Below are 26,491 nucleotides of genomic sequence, written 5' to 3'. Positions count from 1 at the left end.
TTGCCTCTAAAGTCAGAGATCTCTTAAACTGTGAGTTTCTATTTGACGTTGAAAAATATTTCAACCTAAAACAAAACAGTCTAAGTTTTGAAAAGGATAGAATAAGATTTAGCATTGGAGAATGTGGATAGCAAAAACAATAATTTGAAAGTACACGTGAAAATTGTTATTGAAGTGTTCAAGTTAAAGTTACAGATCCTGCAAACATTGGGACAAAACGTTTCCTAGTTAGCACAATTTTCTCTGTATATAGATCCCCATTACAGGGGACTACAAAGTAATGTAGATTTTTTTTTTAAAAACAAAGCAACTTTTACCGAAACAGATAATCTCGATCATGATGTCGGCAGCCATAAAATAGCCAAGTTTCACCAAAAACAGAGTCAGGATTTTCTTCTTTTTGTTTTTGTCTGAAATAGAAAGTCAGCAAACTAAGAAAGCAAGAACAAAAATTATTTTTAAAATATATACCATCAGTTATCTATGTTAGATTCTTGAAAATATTCCAGCAATAAAATAGCTTTCCTCCACATGAAATGCTTTATAATCATCTTTCCGAGTCTCTGAATGATCACTATTCTTGTAATTCTGAGTTCTTACAGCTGCTAACTGGTGAACAGCATCACAGTTAAACCTAATGTTTTCCCACCTGAAGCAGCATACTTACACATTGATGGAGCAGCTGTGCAGTTATCAAGATTAAGAAACTTAATCATTTCTCTCCTGCTTAATCAAACATGCTAAGCCCTAATGTAGGACCATTATTGTAGCTATTCAGTCTAGGTCAATTAGTCACCGAGAGTAGAGCTGGTGTCAAACTCATTTATCCATTATGTCATACATTAATTCAATTCATTCTAAAATAAATAGATTAAAAGTACTTAATTTCTACCCAGTATCCAAACACATTCAAATTTAAAAGATTATTTTTAAATACCACCTTCCACAATCTTAGAATGTTTTTAGTTGCTATAGCTTGTGCTTTTAACTGCACTAATTCCTGAAAACCCACAATCCACCTTCTTTCGTGAATTTCACTAGTTTTAAAAAATGGTTCTATTACAAGTGAATCCTCAAATGTTCACAGCTAAGTCCCTTCCATAACAAATATGAAAAACGTTTACTTAACAAATAGCAGGAAGTTTTCAGAGATTTTCCTGTCGAATCAATTTCTGCTTTGATGGCATTTGAAATGTGAGCAGCTCAGATAGAATTGTTATCATTTAAAATATGGGGTTGTTTGGAAGCAGACATGAGCATAACTTCATGAAGAACATCTACAGAGTGAGAAGATAGCTACCATCAAATAACAAACTGTATGTATTACAGAAAACATCTTGGTGGTGGTGTTGTTGCTTGGGGGTGGGGTGGCGGTGGGGGCAGAGGTGGAAGAAGAATGAAATGCTTTCGTAATATGAAAGACACTCGTGATTAACTTGTAGCCAGTTTACATGATGTCCATTTGTCTTGATCAAAGGCCATGTAACGAGCATGTTGCTACCAATTTCGTACGTAATAGTAAGGGGCAGGGTGGAAGTGTTGAAAATTACATACTTACATTAAAAATTAAATATTGGAAATTAATAATGAACACCTATTCAAGCAAGAGTCTAGAAAATTTCACTGAAGGTTCACTGAAGAAATAAATAGCATGAAACAATCCCAAAAGAGGTCAGTCTTTGGCATTTGTATGGCTCCAAAATGGCAACTCAGGCGAATATAAGAAGTTTGCTCTCAAATTAAATCGTTTTTTCACCTATTTGTTCCGACATTGGTAGCTGTAGAGAGGTAGTTAGCTGGAAATTGAAATATTCAGCTCACAACATGTTCCGATACACATTGCATTTGATCCTGTCTCGTAACAAGGGCAGGACTCAGTGTTTTGAAGCATCAGCCAGATCAGTCTAAGCGTGTGTTTGTTCTTTCCATGAGAATAAGATGCAACCAAAAAAAAAAAAAATGACAGCTAAAATGCTGCTGTTAGCTCTGAGAAGCTGAGGGCTCAAAGTCCGTGGAGCCATTTAGTGCAACAGACATGGGGGTTCAAAATAGCCCACAAGCAGCATTTTCTTGGTGCAGTTTGGGAGACAGGAGCTCAAAAGAAACCTGAGGCAGTGCCAGCTTACTGAAGCTAACTATCTGTAAAAGTTAGAATCATCCTTATAATTAGAGGCAGAAGTTCAGCATTGGAAGTCTGGTGGAATAGTCTCATAGTAACCAGAAAATGAACATAGTCACTGAAACACTTCAAGTTGAAGCAATATTTGAGGGAGTTCAGAGACTAGGGCCTTTGAAGGTGTAGAATTGGAATCACTTGTGAAATAAACAAAGTTTTAATTAGATCTGGTGACCCACAGTGTTGCTCAGGGTCAGCTACTGAGAAATCTACCCTATCTGATATTTGATATGCATTGCGGGGTGTTCAATCACAGTTTGTCTATTACCTCACAGTAATTCTTTATGTTGGAGTATAAATTGTGTATACAGTAAATGGTTTTACTTTTCTAATTTTGTATAGTAAAAAAATATTTTATTTATTCAAAACCACAGGATTTCAAACTTTGTCCACTTTAAAAGTTACTAGCCTTAACTAGATTGTGTTATTTTGTTACTATCTGTTGGTATCATCTGAGATTGTATGTTACAAAGCAGACACTGGAAAATCTGAAACAAAAGCAGAACGTGAAGAAACTCGGTCAATCTGGCAGTATCTGTGGACAGAAAACAAAGTCTTCTTCAGAACCCTGGTCACTGGATACTAAACGGAAGAAGGGCTTATGCTCGAAATGTCGATTCTCCTGTTCCCTGGATGCTGCCTGACCTGCTGCGCTGTTCCAGCAACACATTTTCAGCTCTGATCTCCAGCATCTGCAGACCTCACTTTCTTCTCAAAGATTTTAACCTACTGCGAATCCTCTTACAAGGATGCCTTCCTTGAAGAAGCTCTCTTCCTCCCACTACAAAGATTTCAGTGAATCCCTCTCTCACTGCACACCCCAAGTCATCTCCTCTGCACAGAAGCTCTTCAGCCACATTCTCAAACAGACTCGCTACCACAGCCACATCTCCTTCCTCAGCACCTGCCTACAGAACCAACTGATCCCGCACGGACTCCGGACGACGTTCCGACCAACAAAATTTGGACCCAACCAGGACAACCAGTACCTACAACAAATCCAAAGCCTCCAGCAACGGACCTCCCTCCGGATCCTCCGCTCCACACTTGCAGCCATGCGCCGCTACCTACATTCCCTGCAACTCGACCTACCCCAGCTCAGGACAACACTCTCACAGACCTGCAAAGGACCTCTACTGTTCTTCATCCACAGAAGAATCCATACACTAAACAAACAGTTCTTCCTAGCCATATCGGAAATTAAAGACAGTAAGTACCAAAAACTTTCATGTACTTACCCCCACACTCCGGATTCCTCAACTGTTCCAGAATCTTCCATCGGCCTCCGAAATCAGTCTGGCGCCATTACACACGCGCTCGCTACAGCGCCCGCGGCAACAGCCGCCGCCGCAGACGATGACATCACTTCCGCCCCCACCGACCTCGCAGCCTCCGCGATCGCCGCCCAGACAACCGCCTCCGCGATTGCCGCTCAGACAACCGCTTCCACGATCGCCATGAAGACAATCGCCAACAGATTCGCGATCTCCGCGGCTATGGGGAATAACTCTGTCTCTGTGGTCGCCGCAGCCACTTCCGCCCCCAGTGACGTTACTAACCTACACGACCACAACGCCGCATGTGTCTCCGCCCCCACGCCAATCTCCCTCACCACGCCTAACCCCGTCGAGTTCCGTCACCACGCCTAACCCCGCCCCTTCGCCGATCTCCGACAGCATGCCTAACCCCGCCCCCACGCCAATGTCCGTCACCACGTCTAACCCCGCCCCTTCGCCGATCTCCATCACCACGCCCAACCCCGCCCCCACGCCGATCTCCGTCCCCGCCCCCACACCCAGCTCCAGCTCCCAGCCCTGCCGTGTTTTCACCATCCCTCCAGACCTGCCCCTCTCGGAGGATGAAAGATCAGTCCTCAGCAGTGGCCTCACCTTCATTCCCCGACGCTCTCGGATTAATGAGTTCAACACACGGCGTGACATCGAACAATTCTTCCGCCGCCTTCGCCTCCGCGCCTACTTCTTCAACCAAGACTCTCGCCCACCCTCTGACAACCCCTTCTCCCACCTCCAACACACCCCATCCACCTGGACACCCCGTGCTGGCCTCCTACCTGCCCTCGACCTCTTCATAGCCAACTGCCGCCGCGATATTAACCGCCACCTGAACTCCCCCACCCCTCTCACCCACTCCAACCTCTCACCCTCGGAACGCGCAGCCCTCCACTCCCTCCGTTGTAACCCCAACCTCACTATCAAACCAGCAGACAAGGGAGGCGCGGTAGTAGTTTGGCGCACCGACCTTTACACCGCTGAGGCCAAACGCCAGCTCGCTGATACCTCCTCCTACTGCCCCCTTGACCATGACCCCACCCCCACCACCAAACCATCATCTCCCAGACCATCCACTTTCCTGAAGAAGGGCTTATGCCCGAAACGTCGATTCTCCTGTTCCCTGGATGCTGCCTGACCTGCTGCGCTGTTCCAGCAACACCTTTTCAGCACTAGATACTAAACGTTAACTCTGTTCTCTCTCCATTGATGCTGTCAGACCCACTGAGTTTCTCTAGCAATTTCTGTTTTTGTTTTACTTCTGTCACCATTCTCCACACAAAAACCTCACACTGACAAACAAAATGCAATACATTCTTGTAATTAAGTAGGAAATGAATAAAGCAATAAAAAGGATATACACTGTTGTGCCACAATAATCAGGCCAAGTTACCTTCAAGAAAAAGTTAAATGTCTATTTCACTATTGCTTTACCTTCTAGCCCAGGCATTGCAAAATTGAAACTGCACAGCAGTGATATCTATTTTACTTTCTACTCAGAACATATGTTCATATCTTTAGACCACAGCCAACTATCAATATGAAGGGATAATTCGAATGTAAGAAGCCACATTAAAGTCAATCCTGTCAACTCAAAAAATTTCATTAGGTTGAATATCTTCCACAACTGCAAATCAATCATCTGTAACTATATCAAAAGTATTAAATCGCATCATATTCAGGAGATCCAAGCTCTGCTCCCTGCTGTTGCAATTCTTCTTGTTTATACCATCCACACAATTATATTTCCTGCATTACCAATGAGGAAAGAGAAAGGTACATTTGTGTCTTAAACAATTTACTGGATATTCCATAAGAAAGATGTGGCAATGTTACAAGGTGATTTCTACCAGATATTTATTTTGGTCTTACAAATTAAAATTGAATTTTTATTTTGTAAAGTGGAACAAAAACTAAGATTTTTTTTTACAAAAAGTAAAATACCCATTATTAGAAATATGAAATTAAGTAAAAGACAATGCTGGAAAAAGGCAGGCAGAGAGAATCTGGAGAGAAAGACAATTCAGATTGATGGCCTTCTATTCAAACTCGTTTGTGTTAGGAATGTAATACAGTAGGTTTTAAGTAATTAAAGGGCAAAGGTGGAAAAAGAAAAGAAAGGTAAGTGAAAATGGTTCATGAAGGGATGAGAGAAGAGATTCAATAAAAAAAAAAAAGAGGTAGCATTGTACAGCCAAAAAGGGAATGACAAATGGAACAAATAAAGAAACAAAGTTTTGTCTAAAAGAAGCATGAATGGCAGAAATGCTAACAGCTATCATTTGAAAGCAAACATGAGAATGAAAGTAAAATCAGAACCACACAATAAATAAGAAATAAATAAGGTAGGGATTATGGTCTAAATGTTGTTTTACTTTGTTCTCAAAGGTCCAAATTCAATCCAAAAAGAAACCATTTTACAAAAATAAACCTGGAAACGATCAAAGAATTGTGAAGAATTTTAATCATGGGTATCAAGTACCACATGGCCATGTTGGTCAGTGTTTGTTATGATCTGTTTTTGCATTGCTATGGATCTTGGAAACAGCAAACAACTGCATTAAAGTGCCAATGTGTTTCTTTTAAATCAGAGGTTCCTTTCTAAAAGAAATGCATATGGATAAACACTGGCTTATTTTTGGAGCACTTACACAAAACCATACAAAAAAGGTCCACACCACTGCCCAGTTTAAAAGTTTTGGCATTTGAATTAAATCCAACATCTTAAATACCAGCATGTTATGTATGATCCAGGAACGATAACATTTCAAAGCAACTGAAAAAAATTTAGACATGGGATTTTAATCACCAACTTTTAAAAAAAAAACTAAATATAGTGCTGATAAATCTTATTGTCCTTTTTTTTGATCAACACATTTCACAACAATTTCCTCGTGTCATTCACTTTGTGCCACATTTCAAAATCTTCCCGGCAATATACCTCAAAGGGTACATTTATCTAACAGCTGGAGTGCCAATTAATTTCATGTTACACCAATATCCAGATATACTGCAGTCTAAACCTGGGGCCTAAATCTGGGGATTAGGGCCTAATCTGACACCAAAGTGAAGGAATGGAGCAAACCAGACCTCCTTCAGAGGAAGTGTTCTTACTCCACTTTGATATCAGGGCAGGCTGGAATTCCAGATCTATACTGTGCATATTTGATATTGAAAATCAGATGGGCCAATGGGCAGAGAAGTGGCAGATGGAGTTTAATTCAGAAAAATGCAAGGTGCTGCATTTTGGGAAAGCAAATCTTAGCAGGATGTATACACTTAATGGTAAGGTGTAGGGAGTTTTGCTGAACAAAGAGACCTTGGAGTACAGGTTCATAGCTCCTTGAAAGTTGAGTCACAGGTAGTTAGGAGAGTGAAGAAGGCGTTTGGTATGCTTTCTTTTATCAGTCAGAGAATTGAGTACAGGAGTTGGGAGGTCATGTTGCGGCTGTACAGGACATTGGTTAGGCCACTTTTGAATATTGCGTGCAATTCTGGTCTCCTTCCTATCAGAAAGATGTTGCGAAACTTGAAAAGATTCAGAAAAGATTTACAAGGATGTTGCCAGGGATGGAGGATTTGAGCTATAGGGCGAAGTTAAATAGGCTAAGGCTGTTTTCTCTGGAGCATCGGAGGCGGAGGGGTGACCTTATAGAGGTTTACAAAATTATGAGGGACATGGATAGGGTAAATAGACAAAGACTTTTCCCTGGGGTCAGGGAGTCCAGAACTAGAGGGCATAGGTTTAGGGTGAGACGGGAAAGATATAAAAGAGACCTAAGGGGCAACGTTTTCACGCAGAGGGTGGTACGTGTATGGAATAAGCTGCCAGAGGAAGAGGTGGAGCCTGTTACAATTGTAACATTTGGATGGGTATATGAATAGGAAGAGTTTGGAGGGATATGGGCCGGGTGCTGGCAGGTGGGACTAGATTGGGTTGGGATATCTGGTCGGCATGGACAGGTTGGACCGAAGGGTCTGTTTCCATGCTGTACATCTCTATGACTCTAATGACAAATTTGTAATAGAAATACACCAAACTGCCCAAAGCTTTTTTCATTGTTTAGTGATCTTCTATAATGTAGCACTATTTTATTCTTGCTGTAAAATATGGTTGGGAAAATATTAGAGACATTGGGCTGTCCATGAGCCTTGCATATATCTCAATATCCTCCAAATAAGACTGGAAAGAATGTTGCCTTTAGCACCAGTCAAACACTCCATGACATCAATATTGACTCCAAATCGCTATCTAGCGACTATCCTAAGTAGTCCTAAACCTTGGTGTCCTAACTGACCAAGCTGAACTTCTGATCCCATAATCCTCCATTATAAAGAATTCTTATTTCTACCTGCAATAATGCCTCTGTCACCTCTGGGACGGTCTATTCCAGTGCTTTCTTATGTTCCAATCCTATATAAAACAGACCATTTAGAACCCTGCTGCTTCATCCTCTCCAATAAAACCATGTTTGACAATTTACCCTGTCTTTCATTGGCTTAAACATTGGTTTCCTGGTGCCTAGTGATCTGAAATATACAAAAATCTGTTTACATTGTTTCCTACCTATCTTCCAAGACTACATCCACCTCTTCTCTCAAACTTATTCTGACCACAGCCTCTTCTGCAACCTTTCATGCTTGCATCACGTCATTGGGGCTCATGCCTTCAGGCATCTAACACGTATTCTAGAATACTCTTCCTAAACTCACTCTTCTTCTCTAAGATCTTTCACTTCCATCTCCTTCAGCATCCATTCCAACTTTCACTTGTTTGGTTTGTTTCTCTACACTATGGCCCCAATATAACAAGTAGTTTTATACCATTCACAACTTCTCATAAGGATTAGGTTGTCTAGAGAGGACTCTAGTGGTAGTAGTGGAAAAGTGCACATGAAAAAAAATTAAAAACAGTTTGAAGCAAATTAACAAAATAGAGAATCAAAAACTAAAAAAGAGTGTTTCTGGAAAACTATAAAATGCATCACAAATAACAGCACTGAAGAGCAAATTACTTAAGATGCTGGAATCTATACTGAAAACAAAGACTCAAAAGATTAGCTTGTTGTCTCTCCATGGATGCTAGGTAAAAACAATGACGGCAGATGCTGGAAACCAGATAAGTGAGAGGAGGGTGGGGGTGGGGAGAAAGTAGCATGGAGTACAATAGGTGAGTCAGGGGTGGTGGGGAGGGGGGGGGGGGGGGGGGGGGGGGGGAGAGTGGATAGGTGGAAAAGAAGATAGGCAGGTGGGACAAGTCAAGGGGACAGTGCTGAGCTGGAAGTTTGGAACTGCGGTGAGGAGGCAGAAGGGGAAATGAGGAAACTGTTGAAGTCCACATTGATGCCTTGGGGTTGAAGTGTTCCGAGGCGTTCTTCCTCCAGGCGTCTGGTGGTGAGGGAGCGGCAGTGAAGGAGGCCCAGGACCTCCATGTCCTCGGCAGAGTGGGAGGGGGAGTTGAAATGTTGGGCCACAGGACGGTGTGGTTGATTGGTGCGGGTGTCCCAGAGATGTTCCCTAAAGCGCTCTGCAAGGAGGCGTCCAGTCTCCCCAATGTAGAGGAGACCGCATCGGGAGCAACGGATACAATAAATGATATTGGTGGATGTGCAGGTAAAACTTTGATGGATATGGAAGGCTCCTTTAGGGTCTTGGATGGAGGTGAGGGAGGAGGTGTGGGCGCAGGTTTTGCGATTCCTGCGGTGGCATGGGAAGGTGCCAGGATGGGAGGGTGGGTTGAAGGGGGCATTGGACCTGACCAGGTAGTCACGGAGGGAACGGTCTTTGCGGAAGGCGGTAAGGGTTGGGGAGGGAAATATATCCCTGGTGGTGGGGTCTGTTTGGAGATGGCGGAAATGTCAGCGGATTATTTGGTTTATGCGAAGGTTGGTGGGGTGGAAGGTGAGCACCAGGGGCATTCTGTCCTTGTTTCGGTTGGAGGGGTGGGGTCTGAGGGCGGAGGTGCGGGATGTGGACGAGATGCGTTGGAGGGCATCTTTAACTAAGTGGGAAGGGAAATTGCGGTCTCTAAAGGAGACTGGTCCTCCTGAGAGCAGATACGGCGGAGGCGGAGGAATTGGGAATACGGGATGGCATTTTTGCAAGAGGTAGGGTGGGAAGAGGTGTAATCTAGGTAGCTGTGGGAGTCGGTGGGTTTGTAAAAAATATCGGTATCAAGTTGGTCGTCATTAATGGAGATGGAGAGGTCCAGGAAGGGGAAGGAGGTGTCAGAGATGGTCCAGGTAAATTTAAGGTCAGGGTAGAATGTGTTGGTGAAGTTGATGAATTGCTCAACCTCCTCGCGAGAGCACGAGGTGGTGCCAATGCAGTCATCAATGTAGCGGAGGAAGAGGTGGGGATTGGTGCCGGTGTAATTACGGAAGATCGACTGTTCTACGTAGCCAACAAAGAGACAGGCATAGCTGGGGCCCAAATGTGTGCCCATGGCTACCCCTTTGGTCTGGAGGAAGTGGGAGGATTCGAAGGGGAAATTGTTAAGGGCGAGGACCAGTTCAGCCAAATGAATGAGTGTCGGTGGAAGGGTACTGTTGGGGACGTCGGGAGAGGAAGAAACGGAGGGCTTGGAGGCCCTCGTCATGGCGGATGGAGATGTAGAAGGATTGGACATCCATGGTGAAGATGAGGCGTTGGGGGCTGGGGAAACAGAAGTCTTGGAGGAGGTGGAGGGGGTGGGCGGTCTGCTGTGATTAACAACATTTAGACTTTGCTTCATCAGCCATGTCCAGACAGAAACTATGGCATAACAAAAACAAAATATTGTATTGAAAAACTCAGCAGGACTGGCAGAATCTGCAGAGGGATATAGATCCAATATTTTAAGATCGGTATGACTCTTGTTTGGAACTGACCGTTGTACATTAATACAAGGAGGTTGGACAAGTATACAAAAAGAACATAGCTGCAATAATACAAGACATCTGGCGTATTGGGGGCAAATTGTTTCCATATTTGAAGTGTAGGATATGCTTTTGTTGGAGATGATACAGCAAAGGTTCACTTGATTGGTATTTGGTATGAGGATTGTCCCTAAACAAGAGACCAAGTAAATGAGCCAATATTCTTGAGCTTAGAAGAATGAGAGATGGTCTCTTTGAAGCATATGGGATTCTATGATGAAAGGTGTGTAACACATATACTAGATTGGCACATATTTTCCAATGGCCAGATGATCACATTTAAACATCGATGGGAATTGTGCAGGGGACAATGCAGAACCCCCATTTAAAGGCTTTGCTCAGGAACTTGGAGAATCCACTCAATAATTCCCCTATGTTTGGAACCCAATGAAAGCATCTCTTTAAAAATCAGAGAATTCAGAGGGTTCCACTAATATTAAGTAAAATGTTCCTCAGGATAAGTTAAGACTATTAAATACCTAGTCTATCTCCTGCCTAACTATTAAACTGAAGTCCCAATCTCTCTCTAAAATCCAACTACATAAACTTCTTCCAAACCTCAATACGCCTCAACCATTACCATCAACCACCATTGCTCAGCACTAGTTCCACCAGAACTGATATCATCCACTCACCTTCATCTACCCTAACACCATCGCCTAACGAGCCCCCTTGCTATATAATCTTCTATCCACTTGGCGCCTTATCTCCTACCCAGCCAGCATCCGACGTCTCCAGAACACTAATCTCACATATCTCAGACAATTATCCATTAGGTTGGTTTTCACTCAGCACAGAAGGATCAAGGTGCCAGTTCAGAAGAACCAGGACGAAGGCTTCTCCTAGCAGACGTAATCAAGTTGTGGGTTCATGGAAACCAATCATCCGATTCAAAGCATTTTAGTTTATCGAGCTTCTGGGGCAGAAGTTGTCAGGTCGCTAGAACAGAAAAACACGTAAGCCTAGTATGCAAGGTTCATGCCAGTGGACTCGGAAAGGAATCATAAAACTGTCCCTGTAGTCTAATGAGAAAAAAAAAACTGGGTAGAGTCAATTAAGTAAAAATCTAAAGGGTTGAAACAGGAGTGAAGTTTCTCTGGAATTAGTGTATGTGCAAAAGAATGGCCTTGGGAAACAGATTGAAACTTTTGTGGTATGTGATAAGATACGTAAACTTACTTGTAGTTTTCTTTTCCCTTAGTGTAACAAACTTATGTTTGTTGTTAAAAACACCTGCACAGCCTTCTGTGAATATTTTCCAATGACTAACCGCCACATTAACCAACTGGATAAATTAAACACATGATTGCTTGATCCAGGTTTCATTTTGGGAACCAGCATGTTCAGTATTTCCCGAGAAACAGCTTCCTGTGGTATTCCAAGTCACTCGGTTTATAGTTTCTTGCCATTTGTGGCATATATTAATGATTTAATTGAACACATCTTTCAAAATGTCATGCGTGGGATACAGGTGTTGCTGAAAATGCCAATACTGCTTTTCAATCTCTAATTATCCTTTAGGAGATAGTTAGGTGCCGTTTTCAATTGCTGCTGTCTATCTGGTTTAGGTATACTGAGTGCTGCGGACAAAAGTATTACAGGATTTTGACCCAATGACACTGAAGGAATAGTGATACATTAAGTCAGTATAGTCTGCAGCTTGGAGAGGAACTTTCAGGTTGCATTCCCATCATGCTACTGTCCTGTCCTTCTTGATGGGAGTGTTTGACGGTTTGGAAGCTGGTTTCTAACTAACATTGGTGAACTTCTGCTATGCATAATCAAGATTAAGCTTGATAGAGTTTTGATTACGGCTCCCACTTATGTTTTTACATTGTAAGAAATTTTGCCACAATTGTTAAAATAAGCATAGAAATACTTAGGAATTAATATGCATAGCATTAGATCATCTCAGAGACAAACACTCCCTGGAAACATGAAGGTTTCTTGGTTCAGGCTTTATGTTGGCATTCCTACGTTGGTCGGGCAGGACCTCATATACCCACTTAACCATGCAAGCATTTACAAAGAACCAGGAAATGACCCCCAATACAGTGCCAAATAAACAGCTGGTCTCAAGCTAAGTGATAGACAGAGGGAGGATGGTGATCATCTTGACATCTGGGTTCCTGTCCTATATTCATTGGTTAGAAAACACAAATGATTGACAGTGTAAACTACCACATCCCCAGAAGTAAAAATGTATGTTAGTGCTAGTTAGGCAGCTGCCTTCTTCAGATGAAATATGGACCATGAATGTTGCAGGAAGACCCAGGGGAAAAGTTCCCCAATACTCTTGGTAGAGAGCAAGATGCTACCATCATTAGCTACTGAAATCTGTACATTGTGCCAACTGTCTAGTCATCCTCATATGAATTAACTACCCTCACCTGTCATGGATTGTGTCCTTTAACTAGCTCAGGCAATTATATCTAAACTGATGCTTCTTAATAAATGCTTAAAATGACTTAAGCATAGTCAATTGCCTAACTCAGTACCTGTGGCCTTTGAATCCGAAATCTTACCAGTTCCAAGTTTAGATCACCGCAGTAATGAAATTTTGAGTGGAATAGTCCTGACAGATCATCAGTCAGTGACTGCTGTATGGTATCCATGTTGAGAGCATGTTTTATCACTTCGCTGATGCTGCGGAGTTAATTCATGTGGCAATAACTGGGCAGATTGTATTTGTCCTGCTTTTTAGACAGGAGATATCTAAGCAATTTTCTGTTTTGTCAGATGAATGCCAGTGTTATAGCTGGACTGGATTAGCTTCACTAGAGGCATAACCAGTTTCAGAACGCAAATATTCAGTACTACAACATAGCCTTTGCTGTAACCACTTCACTACACAACTTGACATGGTGTGAATTGAATTGGCCAAAGATTACCTTTGTCATAGTGGAGAACTCAGGAGGAGATCAGCACTGCAGGTAGTTGAAGTGCTTTTTGCATTCTCATGCTGGATTGGAATCATAACAAGAACAACAAATTGACAAGGCAACTTTATGCATGCCTGATGCCACTCTTGGCATGCTCTTCTACACTCCTCAATGAGCCAGAGAAAGTTCAAGGTATTACAGAAGACATTTGGCAAAACAACAGAAATGGCTAATCACAGTTTTGAAGATCCCTGGGCTTTAAACGGTTACATTTATTTTGAATTTATTCCATTTATCTCAGCGATAGTGCCAAATACAATGGATATTGGCAAGATATTCAGCTTTCTTTTCAAGAATTATTCATCTTTACAGAAATTGTATGACACATTTCTGCATTGGTACAAAGTTTAAGGATTTACTGCAGTTTTATGTAAATCAAATGAAAAATTGTAGATTTATTTTCTGGATGTAGGTAGAACAACAAAAGGAGGAGACAAATATCTTCCTTTTTGCATTCAATTGCAATGTCACTAACTCCAATTGGGGCTCAACCATTGTGACAGCCAAGATCAGCAAGTATGGAGCAGAGGGATTATGGCAGTTATTCATTTTCTCCATTATGAAGTCTCAGAGCATGAGCACATAACCCAGATGGATACAAAAATGTCTTTACTCCGAAAGGAACAGTGGCTTCTCATACTAATTTGCGGAATGGTTCGATTTGTTATCCAGAAATGTACTAGTCATCCCATGACTTTACTTTGTTTCTTAAACTGAAAAGAGTGTGAGTCTTCAAACAGATCGCAGTGACTGTGTATAAATATTAAAACTGTTTTTCAATGCACAACTCAGATATAAGTGCAGAAATGCAGTAATGCATAATATTGAGATTCAGACTTCATTTGATACCTGAAGCCCATCAGCTATTCATTTTTGCAGAATACTGCAAATCTCTATTCCTCACTCACTAAATACAATGTATTAAAAATGGACTTTGAAATAAAATGGAAGAGCAGAGCCCTTCAAATCTGTTGCTCTTTAACATCCTTACTCTAGATGTCAGGGAAGCTACTTGAAACATCCAATATAGTCTGACAATATCACAACCAGCAATCCCACAGGAGGAAGAGAAACAAGCCACTATTACTTATGTCATTAATACTTAGAAACTTCTACCTGTATTTATCTCAGTACATTACTTCATTTCGAAATGCAATTCTACCATGCTGTTTCATGACAACTAGAATTCTTGGGCATGGACTCTTATTGATCTTCACAAGGAAAATAAGCTGCAACAAAACGTGAGTTACATTCTAACTATCAAATAGGCAAACTTCTCGCATTGCAAAAGATCATCAGGATTCTGGTCAAGTTCTCCTCAGAGAGAAGCACAGGAAGATGTTTTTCCATGCATGCAGAGAGTTATGATACAGAATGCCTAACTAAAAGAGTGCGTTAAATAAATTTAATGATAACGTTCATGAAGGAACTAGATAATACTAACACAGGAGAAATTTTCAGACTATTAGTAACAGAGAAGGAACATTTTCCTTTTGGGTTGTGAGATTCAGTGTTGCTAATAAAAATAGTGAGCATGGTTTTCTGATACTTCTGTCTCTTTTGTTTTACTTGTTGCTTTCCTTCTCTCTCATACTATCTTTGCCAACAAAAATCACACACCCTGCACCTGTCCTCCACCCCAACAACTGCATTAGAATCACAGAATCCCTACAGTGTGGAAGCTGGGTATTCGGTGCATTGAATTCACACCAACCCTTGAAAGAGCATCCCACCCAGACCTACCCTATCCCCTGTAACCCTGCATCTCCCATGGCTAATCCACTTAGCCTGCACATCTCTGGACACTATGGTCAATTTAGCTTGGACAATCCACCTAATCTGCACATCTGAACTGCGGGAGGAAACCGGAGCATCCGGAGGAAACCCACACAGACGTGGGGAGAAACCCACACAGACAGTTGCCAAGGTTAGAATCAAAATTTGGTACCTGGTGTTGAGGCAGAAATGCTAACCACTAAGCCATAGTGCCATTCTATGCTGCCTTTCCTGCAGCTGCTGATTATGTTCATTGTATCCCGGCTGGGGCAGTCACAAGGATAGAAGATGCCATCAAATAGCAAGTGCACACACTGGAAAACAAGATTATTTACACACCCTCTCCTTTCTACAGACTGCTTTATTCCCTCAAGCAAAGGGGTATCTTTGCACCATTTCACCTTCTGTCAATAAGATAGTGGTTCTGCCCTACCAGCATTAAACGTTAATAACCACGCATCCTCTAAATCTGCTTGATCCAAATACACAGAGGAACCTCGATTATCCAAAGGACACAGGTATGCAGTATTTCTGGATGTAGGTTTGCTCGCTGAGCTGGAAGGTTCATTTTCACATGTTTCATCACCATACTAGGTAACATCTTCAGTGAGCCTCCTGACGAAGCTCACTGCTTTCTATTTATACGTTTGGGTTTCTTTGGGTTGCTGATGTCATTTCCTGTAGTAAACAGGATACATGAACATCAACTAGCCACAAAACAACATGACCCTCTTTCACTAGTATCCTTACGTACACATGAGGAAGGACACCACTTCAACTGGGACAACACATCTATCCTAGGACAAGCCAAACAGAGACAGGCACGGGAATTCCTAGAAGCATGGCATTCCAACCGGAACTGTATCAACAAACACTGACTTTGACCTGATCTACCACCCCCTGAGAAAAACAGGAAATGACATCATACAGGAAATGACATCACCAACCCAAAGAAACCCAAACATATAAATAGAAAGCAGGAATCATCAGCAGTGCTTCATCCGGAAGCTCACTGAAGAGATTACCTAGTATGGTGACGAAACATCTGAAAGTGAACCTTCTAGCTCAGTGAGCAAACCTACATCCAGAACCTCAACCTAAGCTACAAAGCTTCTCAAAACTCGCTAGGCAGTATTTCATTCAGTTAATCAAATTCTGGATAATTGTATGGCGGATAACCTTGTGATCTTGCCAGATAATCCGATATTTGGATAAAAAAAAGGTTCCTCTGCACTGTTGCACACACACAACACCACAGCAAACAGAGTAGTTTAGAGAAAAGGTATCTGCAGTAACGAAACAAAATCCCCAGTTTTTCCTTCATCCGAAACAATCAACCTCTAAAATTTGCTAAAGAGCATGACACACTTCCATATATTGTTATTTTAAAGAAAAAAAAGCATTGGTATTGATATAAAGAACAGATCACATACCTGTGTTGCAGAAAACCTATGAAGGGAGCAACCCCAGTTCCAGGACCCACCATGATAATAGGAGCTGCCGTAACAGCAGGTAGATGGAAAAATGGGTTTTGCCGACTGAAGATAGATGCCTGCAGAAAAAAGTTTATTCAGTAGTTCAACATCCAGAAGATCAATTCCAGAATTTGAAATAAAATGTATGAGAAGAATTTTAAACAAAAAAAATTATTTCCAAGACAGTGAGACTGATTTTGGAAGGGGGTGGGAGAGCTGGGTGGGTGTGGAGTTTCCTGCTGATGGAGGAAATGCTGGATTGAGTCCTCCAAGCTTGCTCTGCCATTCAAAATGATGATGACTGATCATCTATCTCGACACCATATTCCCGCTTTCTCCCCCTGCCCTGACATCTTTAAAATCTCAATGCTGGATTTCTGGCATGTCCCCACCTTGGACCATTTCAGAATGGTGAGAACAGTAACCATTTATTCCCCTTAATATTAAGGCCATAGTGAATACCAACTGTATTACTGCAGTTAGCAGTTCACCCACTGAAACAAAATCCTAGCTGGTAAATGGAAATAGCCTCATGGCATCAGACTGGGTGGTCCAGCACTCCAACTAACAATAATCATCATGATTTGGAGGTGCCGGTGTTGGACTGGGACGTACAAAATTACAAATCACACAAGACCAGGTTATAATCCATCAGGTTTATTTGGAAGCACTAGCTTTCGGAGCGCTGTTCCTTCATCAGGTGGTTGTAGAGTATAAGATTGTAAAACACAGAATTTATAGCAAAAATTTACAGTGTGATGTAACTGAAATTATATGTTGAAAAAAACCTGGATTGTTTGTTAAATCTCTCATCTTTTAGAATGGGCATGTAGGTTTTAGTGGTTTCATAAAAATATTCTGGATTTTTTAAAAAATTACATTCTCATGTGAACGTTAACAATAGTGCTAGGTCAGCTCAGGTAATGCATTGAAGATGTGAGGTGCCCCATGAGAGGCTGTGTCCCAATGTTCTGACTGATTCTAATCTTAAAAAAGGGGATTTACAGAATCCTGCATGGATTATTGCAGTTTTTGAGCAAAATAAAATTCTAAAAGTACAAATTCATCCCATAAACATATGTGGGTGTGCGCACGGTGGGGGGAGGGGGGGGGGGGGGTATGACTGTCTGTGAGAGTGTGTTTGTGTGTGTGTGTTTGTGTGTATGTATGTGAGTACAAGTGAGAGTGTAAAGGGCCGTAAATCTCTGAGAAGGTGCATGAGTGTACATGTGAGCATACAAGAGAAGATCTGCACGAGTCGGTGTCTGTCTGGTGCAGTGGGGTCACCTGTAGTGTGACTTGAACCCAACATCCCAGTTTAGGCCATCCCCACGGGACTGAACTTGGCTATAAGCCTCTGCTCGGCCACTTTGCATTGTTGCCCGTCCCAAAGTTGGCCTTGAAGGATGGTCACCCAAAGGTCTGAGGTCGAATGTCCTAGACCGCTGAAGTGTTCTCTGACTGGGTGGAAACACTCCTGTCTGTTGATTGTTGTGCAGTGTCCATTCATCCATTGCCGGAGCCTCTGCCTAGTGTCAGCAATGGACCATGCTTCACGGAATCCTTACCCGCAGCATAGGAGATAGATAATGTTGGCTGAGTCACACAAGTACCTGTCACATGATGTCCCCACATCTAATGGTGGTATCCGTGTCGACACTCTGACATGTCTTGCAGCATCTACTGTGACAAAGTTGTATGGTGTTGGCTTGAAAGCCGGGCAGCTTGCTGTGGACAACGATCTGTTTGAGGTGTGGGGGTTGTTTAAAAGGTGAGAAGTGGAGGTGTGGGGAAGGTCTTGGCGAGGTGTTCATCCTCATTGGTAATGTGTTGCAGGCTGCAATGAACATGCCATAGTTTTTCAGCTCCTAGGAAGTACTGGACATTGAAGGGTTCGCTGTTGGCTGCAGCTCATGTCTGTCTCCTGAGGAGGTCATTATGGTTTCTCACTGTGGCACTTCGGAACTGGTGGTCGATGAGTTGAGCATCATACCCACTTCTTATGAGGGCATCCCTGAGTACTTCCAAGTGCTCGTCATGATCCTCCTCACCTGAACAGATCCTCTCTCATACACAAGTTCTCCCTCATACGCTCACACATACACTCCCACACTCAGACGCACCCTCTCAGACTTATACCCCTTTACAGTCACACAGACACTCATACCTACCCCCCACATACACACACCCACAATACGTTTGTGAGGTAAAGTTATACTTGCAGAATTACATTTTATTTTGCTCAAAACACGCATGAATCCACGTAAGAGTCTGTAAATCCCTTTTTTAGATTAGAATCAGTCTGAACATTGGGGCACAGACAGCCTCACACCTTCAATGCATTATCTGGGCCGACACGGTACCTATTGTGAAAGTCCACTTGAGAATGCAATTTTAGAAAAGTTCTGGAATTTACATACGGAAGAACTGAAACCAACATGTTCATTGTAAAAGATGAGAGACTTAACAAACAATCCAGGTCTTTTCAATATATGATTTCAGTTATGTCACACTGTAAACTTTTGCTATAAATCCTGTGTCTTATGATCTTATACTCCACAACCAATTGATGAAGGAGCAGTGCTCTGAAAGCTAGTGCTTCCAAATAAACCTGTTGGACTATAACTTGATCGTGTTGTTTGAATAATAACCGTTGCATCCTCCACCCTCCCATCGGTGGCTGCATGGGATTGCAAGATGGTCATGGCTGCGGTCACAGCTAGCTCTGTGGTAGGAATTTCCCTCTGCATTGGCAAACACTTTTATTTTAACATTTTCAGACGGCATCTCTATCTTGAAGTGCCATTGCATTCTCCTGTCTAAAATCAGACATTCCAATTGCCAAAGTTCAGTGTGCCCATCCTTCCAGTGCTGATCGGTCTCCTATTGGCCCGCTCAAAGCTCATTAGGCCTAACTGTAAAGGGAGGCAGCCAGTTAATGGATCACCATCTTCCAGGGTCCCACTGCTGGTAGCTCCAGACTCTAGACCATTATTTAGTCCAGTACCAAGATTGGGGCTTTGGAATCCAGTCAAATATTTTTGGTTCCCATCTTCTGTACATCTGACCAGTCTAAACCAGTGGTCTGCTGATACCAAAGCAAACTGAAGCTGGGCCTGGGAGGGGGTGCAGAAAATTATGAGGAACCAGATGAGACCACTACACTTTTGTCTCAATCTGGTCAAGGACTAGTATCAATTTCTTTTTAAATCAAAGAGGTAAAAATTTGAGATTTCCAGAATTTGCTGAGAGAATAATGCCAAAAGATTCCACAGTACTGAATAAATAAATCTTTGTTACATCAGTTTAAGAGGAAAGCAATTTCATACTCCCTGTGCATCCAGAACTAACAGGATAGATATGGGTTAACAAATAAACTGTGATTGTACACCCTACAGAGCACATCAAATAGCAGATACAATAAAGACAGGTCACAAGGATTTCTCAGCAACCCACAGGCTGTTAGTGTCACAGTGGGTCACATTGGTCTCATTAAAATTTTGCCTCCTTCACAATGAGTTCCAATTCTTTGATTTTGATGATCCAGCCTTGAAATTGCCTCAAAAGCAACTTCAACTCAAACTGCTCAGTAATTGCTCACTTTCCAGTGATTCAAATCTCTCCTGAGACCATGTCCCACTGGGCTCTCAGAAACAGCACTTCTGTTTCTAATTGCCAGCACAAGTCTGGCTCTTATGTAGACAACTAGGTGGTACTGCCCTAGATTTCTCAGGAATCCAGTCTCTCTGTATCAGCTACAGCAAGCAAGTACTGGGCATGGACTTTCTTCACCCTCAGCTACCAAATGACATGTGGGACTCCAATAAACCCTGAAGAAGGAAATCAGGAGGGTAAAAAGGAGGCAAGAGATAGCCTTGGCTGAGAAGATTAGGGTGAATCCAAAGAGGTTAAGTTTATTAAAGGAAAAAGAATAATGAGAGACAGAATAGAACCTCAAGGAACAAAGTAGTCACGTACGTATAGAACTGCAGGAGATGGACGGGGTCCTCAATGAATCCTCCTGTGTTTACTGTGAAGAAAGAGATGAAGACCTGTGAACTTGGGCAGGTTAGTGGCCATATCTTGGGGACAGTCCACATCGCAGTAAAGGAGATGGTGGATGTATTAGAATGTACGAAGGTGGATAGATTTCCTGGTCCTGACCAGATATATCCAAGAACACTGCAAGAGGCTAGAGACGAAATTGCGGTGGCCACAGCTGATATTTTTGCATCATCATTAGCCACAGGTGAGGTCCTGAAAGACTGGAGGGTAGCGAATGTTGTGCCCTTATTTAACAAGGGCTGCAAAGAAAAATATGGGAGCTGTAGTCCAGTAAGCCTAACATCTGTGGAGGTAAGTTACTTAAGGTTCTGAGAGATAAGATATACATGCATTTGGAAAGACCGGGTTTAATTAGGAACAGCCAGCATGGCTTTGTGCATGGGAGATCATGCTTTACAAATTTGTTAGAATTCTTTGATGAAGAAGTGACCAGGAAAGTTGACGACAGCAGGACGGTAGATGTAGTCCATGGATTTCAGTAAGGCCTTTGATAAGGTTCCAAGTGGTAAGCTGCTCTGGAAGGTTAGATTGCGTGGAATTCAGGGAGAGCTGGCAAAGTGGATACACAATTGCCTTGATGGTAAGAAGCAGAGGGTAATAGTGGAAGAATGCTTGTCGGACTGGAGGCCTGTGACTAGTGGAGTGCCTCAGGGATCAGTGCTGGGTCCATGACTGTTTGTTATCTATATCAACGATATGGATGAGAATGTACAAGGTATGATTAGTAAGTTTGCAAGTGACACTAAAATAAGCGGTATCGTGGACAGTGAGGAAGGTTAAGAGAAATGGCAGCAGGACCTTGATCAGCTGGGGAGTGGACAAAGAAATTGCAAATGGAGTTCAGTATAGATCAGCATGAGGTCTTGCATTTTGGAAAGTCAAATCAAAGTAGGAGCTTCATGGTAAATAGTGTGGCCTTAAGGAACAGAGGGACTTTGAAGTTCAGGTGGACAGTTTTCTGAAAGTGGAGTCACAGATAGACAGGGCAGTGAAGAAAACTTTTGACACACTGGCCTTCAAGAGTCAGGGCATTGAGTATAGAAGTTGGGAAATTATGTTGCAGTTGTACTGGACGTTGGTGAGTCCACACTTGGAATATTGTGTTCAGTTGTGGTTACCTTGCTATAGGAAGGATGTTGTTAAACTGGAAAAAGAGTGCAGAAGAAATTATAATGAGGTTGCCAGGACCCAAGGGACTGAGTTATGAGGAGAGGTTAGACAAGCTCAGACTGTTTTCTTCAGAGTGTAGGAGACGGAGGGGGTATCTTACAGAAGTGTATAGGATCATGACAGGCACGAATAGGGTGAATGCACTCACTCTTTTTCCAAGGTTTGGGGAAATAGAGGGCTGGACGGCATCGGTTTAAGGTTAGAGGGGAAAGAATAAAAGGGAATCTATGGGGCAATGCTTTTACACAGAGGGTGGTACGCATATGGAATAAACTGCCAGTGGAAGTGGCTGAGGCGTGTACATTATCAACATTTAAAAGGCATTTGGACAAAATACACAGATGGAAAGGTTCAGAAGGATATGGGCTAAGTGTAGGGAAATGGAGTTAGTATGGATGGATGTTTTGGTCAGCATGGACCAGTTTGGGCCAAAGGACCTACCTCCGTGCTTTATGACTCTAATGACTTGAAGCCCAAGTTATCCAGCGCTGAAAGCATCACTTTAATTGTAGGAGATAGGTTTATTGGCTGTTCCTGCCTCTCCAACAAAGAATCAGTGACTTACCACTGCCTTCTGTTTCTCTCAAGCTCTTGCTGTTTGAAGACTGCCGACAGCACCTCTACTGCCTGGACGTCGTCAACTCTTTCCAAACACCTGAACTGATCAGCCTAAAAAGGTAGCAACCCTCTGTTTCAGATGCTTTCACATCACTGACCTGGTTCCATGGACAACTTGTCATGCCCATATCCATAATGCAGACACACTATTCCCTTTCAATGACTGGGTCTGTCAGCAGTTTAAAAAAGTAAATAAGGGCACAGAGCACATGCATCCTGTCATGTTGCTGCTCTGTGTAAGCGTTGTACTCCTAGCATAGCAGGAAGTGGAGCTCTTCACTGGAGCTTTAAACAAACTTAGTTTGCATTTTGCAACAAAGATTGCAAATTTATTTCAACAGTCTAATGAAAAACAGAGTTAACAAGAATATCACTGCCAAACTGAGTCAGAATATAGTGCACTGGAGGCAAGGCTTCACTTTCAGGTGTTATCAAATGCTACGTACCTGTGGCAATTCAAAGCCATTCGACAAACAGTCACCAATTATAGTTTCGTTCTCACAGTTTTGAAGCATTGGTGTAACTTGCTGTGCCAGCCAACCTGTACATACTCCTCTTCGATCTACAGGCTTCTCCGGGCAGGACGGGAACTCCACAATATTGAAAACAAAATGAAGTTTACCAGGATGATACTTGGGTGAACTGTAAAGAAATTTTAAATATAGAACTGAGTATCCGATACAAGAATGTAAATTACTGGAAAACCTCTTCATTGTAGATATACAATCCCTTTACAGGTCCATCCCCCATCAGGATAGTTGCAGGGCTCCCTGCTTTTTCCTGGAAAAATGAGCTGAGCCATCCCCACACACCACCACCCTCTTCCATCTGACCAAGCTTGTCCTAGAATCACAGAATCCCTACAGTGTGGAAGCAGACTATTCGCTCCATCGAGTCCACATCAACCCTCCATGTAGCCCATCCTATCCCTGCAACCCTGCAATTACCATGGCTAATCCACTTGGCCTGCACATCCCTATGGGAAATTTGCATGCTCAATCTACATAACCTGCATATCCTTGGACTCTGGGAGGAAACTGGCGCACTCAGAGGAAACCCATGCAGACATGGAGAGGATGTCTGTGTGGAGTTCACACAGCTGCTGGAGGCTGGAATCGAACCTGGGTCCCTGGTACAGTGAGGTAGCGATGCTAACTACTGAGCCACCATTTCACCCTGAACAATTTCTCTTAACTCTTCTCACTTTCTTAAGGTCAAGGGGTGGCCAAGGGTACCCACATGGGCCCCAGTTACACCTGTCGCTGTGCGAGGTACACTCCTTGTTCTAGCCCTACTCCAGCCCCCACCCACAACCCTTTCTCCAGTATATTGATGACATTGGTACCGCTTCACACACTCATTGGGAATTGAGAAAGTTTATCTATTTTGCTTCCAATTTCCATCCTGCTCTCACCTTCACCTGCTCCATCTACGACTCCTCCCCTTCCTTGAAATCGGTTTCCATTTCTGGAGACAGGCTGGCCACTGGTATCCGTTACAACCCAACCGACTCCCACAGTTACCTTTACTACACACCCTCACACCCTGCTTCCTATAAAGACTCGATTCCATTTTCCCAGTTCCACTGTCTCCAGCACGTTTGTTCTGATGATGCTAACTTTGATAAGGGAGCCTTCGAAATGTCTACCTCCTTCCTCAACCGAGGATTTCCCAGCAGTGGTTGATAGGAACCTCAGTTGGGTCCAGCTGTTCTCCCGCACATCAGCCCTCACTCCTCTCATCCCTCCTCCAACTGTCCTCACCTACCACCCCACTAGCATCCACATCCAGAGGATCATTAGCTATCATTTCAGCCACCTCCAGCAGGACGCCACTCCTAGACACATTTCTATGCACACCAGTGTCAACCTTCCACAACGACCATTTCCTCCACGGCACCCTGCTCCACTCTTCCTACACTCCTTTTACGAGCTAGGAAACCCCACGGCACCTTTCCCTGCAATTGCAGAACGTATAACACTTGTCCATCTACTTCCTCCCTCCTCACCATCCAAGGCACGAAACATACCTTCCAGGTGAAGCAGCGATTTATTCACTCAATCTAGTCTACAGTATTGGCTGCTCACAATGTGGTCTACTCTACACTGGGGAAACAAAGCATAGATTGGGTGACCACTTCGCAGAACACTTATGTCCTGCCTGCAAAAAGACCTTGAGCTTCCAGTTGCCTGCCACTTTAACACACCAACCTGTTCCCTGGCCAACATCTCAGGCTTGCTGCAGTGCTCCAGCAAAGCTCAGTGCAAGCTGGAAGAGCAACACCTCATTTTCCACTTGGAAACCCTGCAGCCATCTGGACGTAATATTAAGTTTAACAATTTTAGGGCTAGAGCACCTTTCCCAATGCTTTCCCCCACCCCCACACACCAGGTCTGGGCATCACATTGGCTGCTACCACACACTACCCATTGTCAGTCATCAATAGCCCTCATCAGCAGCTAATCATTCCCCAAAAAAAAAGTGTGGTGCTGGAAAAGCATGTCCAAATCAGGCAGCATCTGATCCCTGATGAACAGCTTATCCTCTAAATGTTGACTCTCCTGCTCCTCAGATGCTGCCTGGCCAGCTGTATTTTTCCAGCACTACACTTTTTGACTGATCTCCAGCATCTGCAATCCTCACTTTCTCCTAGCTATTTATTCCCCAGACTGACCTTTAACCATTCCTTTGTCTGTCCAATTGGTTCTCTCTTTTTGGGCTCTTTTTCCACCCATCGTTTATTCTCCCCCCACCTCCCGTACAGAAACCATCCTTATTCTAGCTACCATAAGCTCTGAAGGGTCACTGCAGTTTGAACATTAAATGATTTCTCTCCACAGATATTGCCAGGTCTGTTGGGATTTTCCAGCAATTTGTTTGTTTTTGTTTCATATATCCAGCAACCGCATTTCTTTTGGACTTTTTTTCAAAAAACTCAGTATTTAATAATGCCCAGTATTGCTCAATACTCAATATCTTGCCTAATTTTGCTTATTCATTTTCCATTTAAAGTACTTATTCACTGGAGCTTAAAAATGTGTCGCTGGAAAAGTGCAGCAGGTCAGGCAATATCAAAGGAACAGGATTCTCCTGCTCCCTGGATGCTGCCCGACCTGCTGCGCTTATCCAGCAACACATTTTCAGCTCTGATCTCCAGCATCTGGAGTCCTCACTTTCTTCTAACTTATTCACTGGAGTCATACAGACAAGATCCATTATTGTTAAATGTCATTAAAATGAACTCCCGAAGGACTGACAGAAAGGATTGTTCTTTTAGGGTACTCACTCTCATATAATAGTGATTGACTGGTTCAGAAAAAAAAAGCTATTTCTAATTTGAACTGTCTTCCATTAAGTGTGATCTAAAGTATACTATTATATTAAATCATGTTTTGTTTCCATTCCATCTCAATTTCTCTCATTAACTGGTGCCAAAACATCCTCTGCTCTAGACAATAGTTGTGAACCTTTGAAGAGCTGTGACTTCCTTTCTGAACTTATCCAGTAATGGATCATCCTTTATGGAGGACCCTAATCGCCCCTCCTACTCAGTGTCACTGATTCACTAAATGCAAATTGCCCATGTCGGGGCTTGAGTCTCTTCAAATATTCTCTGTGGTTTTGCTCCTCACCGGCAACACCTCCACTATTCTGGTCATTATTTTCTCCAGACCAACCAGGATATTGTTGCAGCAGTTTATGAAACAGGTTTTTGATATGTGCATCCACATGTTGCACAAAGTCCACTTGGATTTTTCTTTTAAAAATCTGCTGACCACATGCTCTCAATGTTCCTTTGTGGGAACTTGCTGTACTTTGATTCAAAGTGGTGAATAGCTACCAAGTCCCCACTGTCTATAGAATGCATTCGATGGTGGTAGTGGTTATGTGAGAAGGGGCCAGTAAAGTCACTGGCTTTATTATAAACACACATTCTGCATGTAAAAGGAACATTTGACAAAAAAAAGCACCAAATCACACAGGATTCACACAATAGCTAGTCTTCCATTTAGTCTCAACTTGAACTCCAGCTCAGTTTATGTAGTTTCAAATTAGCAGATAG

The 26,491-nt window shown here is 42.8% G+C and overlaps 1 protein-coding gene across 5 annotated transcripts in view; it reads right to left on the bottom strand.

The window, feature by feature from the left end:
- The window catches only part of mtrr (5-methyltetrahydrofolate-homocysteine methyltransferase reductase), a 97,910-nt gene that overhangs the window by 22,298 nt on the left and 49,121 nt on the right, over positions 1 to 26,491 (bottom strand). For all 5 annotated transcript variants that reach the window (XM_043689986.2, XM_043689981.2, XM_043689982.2 and 2 more), the window contains 3 exons: positions 22,875 to 23,070; positions 16,534 to 16,652; positions 318 to 410 (listed from right to left, as the gene is read on the bottom strand). In XM_043689986.2, the coding sequence (XP_043545921.2) occupies positions 318 to 410; positions 16,534 to 16,652; positions 22,875 to 23,070 (408 nt within the window). The remainder of the gene's footprint in view (positions 1 to 317; positions 411 to 16,533; positions 16,653 to 22,874; positions 23,071 to 26,491) is intronic.

The sequence above is a fragment of the Chiloscyllium plagiosum genome, unplaced genomic scaffold, assembly GCF_037043375.1.
Source record: "Chiloscyllium plagiosum isolate Xiang-an unplaced genomic scaffold, Cpla_swu_hap1 HiC_scaffold_5, whole genome shotgun sequence".
Taxonomy (NCBI): domain Eukaryota; kingdom Metazoa; phylum Chordata; class Chondrichthyes; order Orectolobiformes; family Hemiscylliidae; genus Chiloscyllium; species Chiloscyllium plagiosum.
This window is presented reverse-complemented; position numbering and strand designations above follow the sequence as displayed.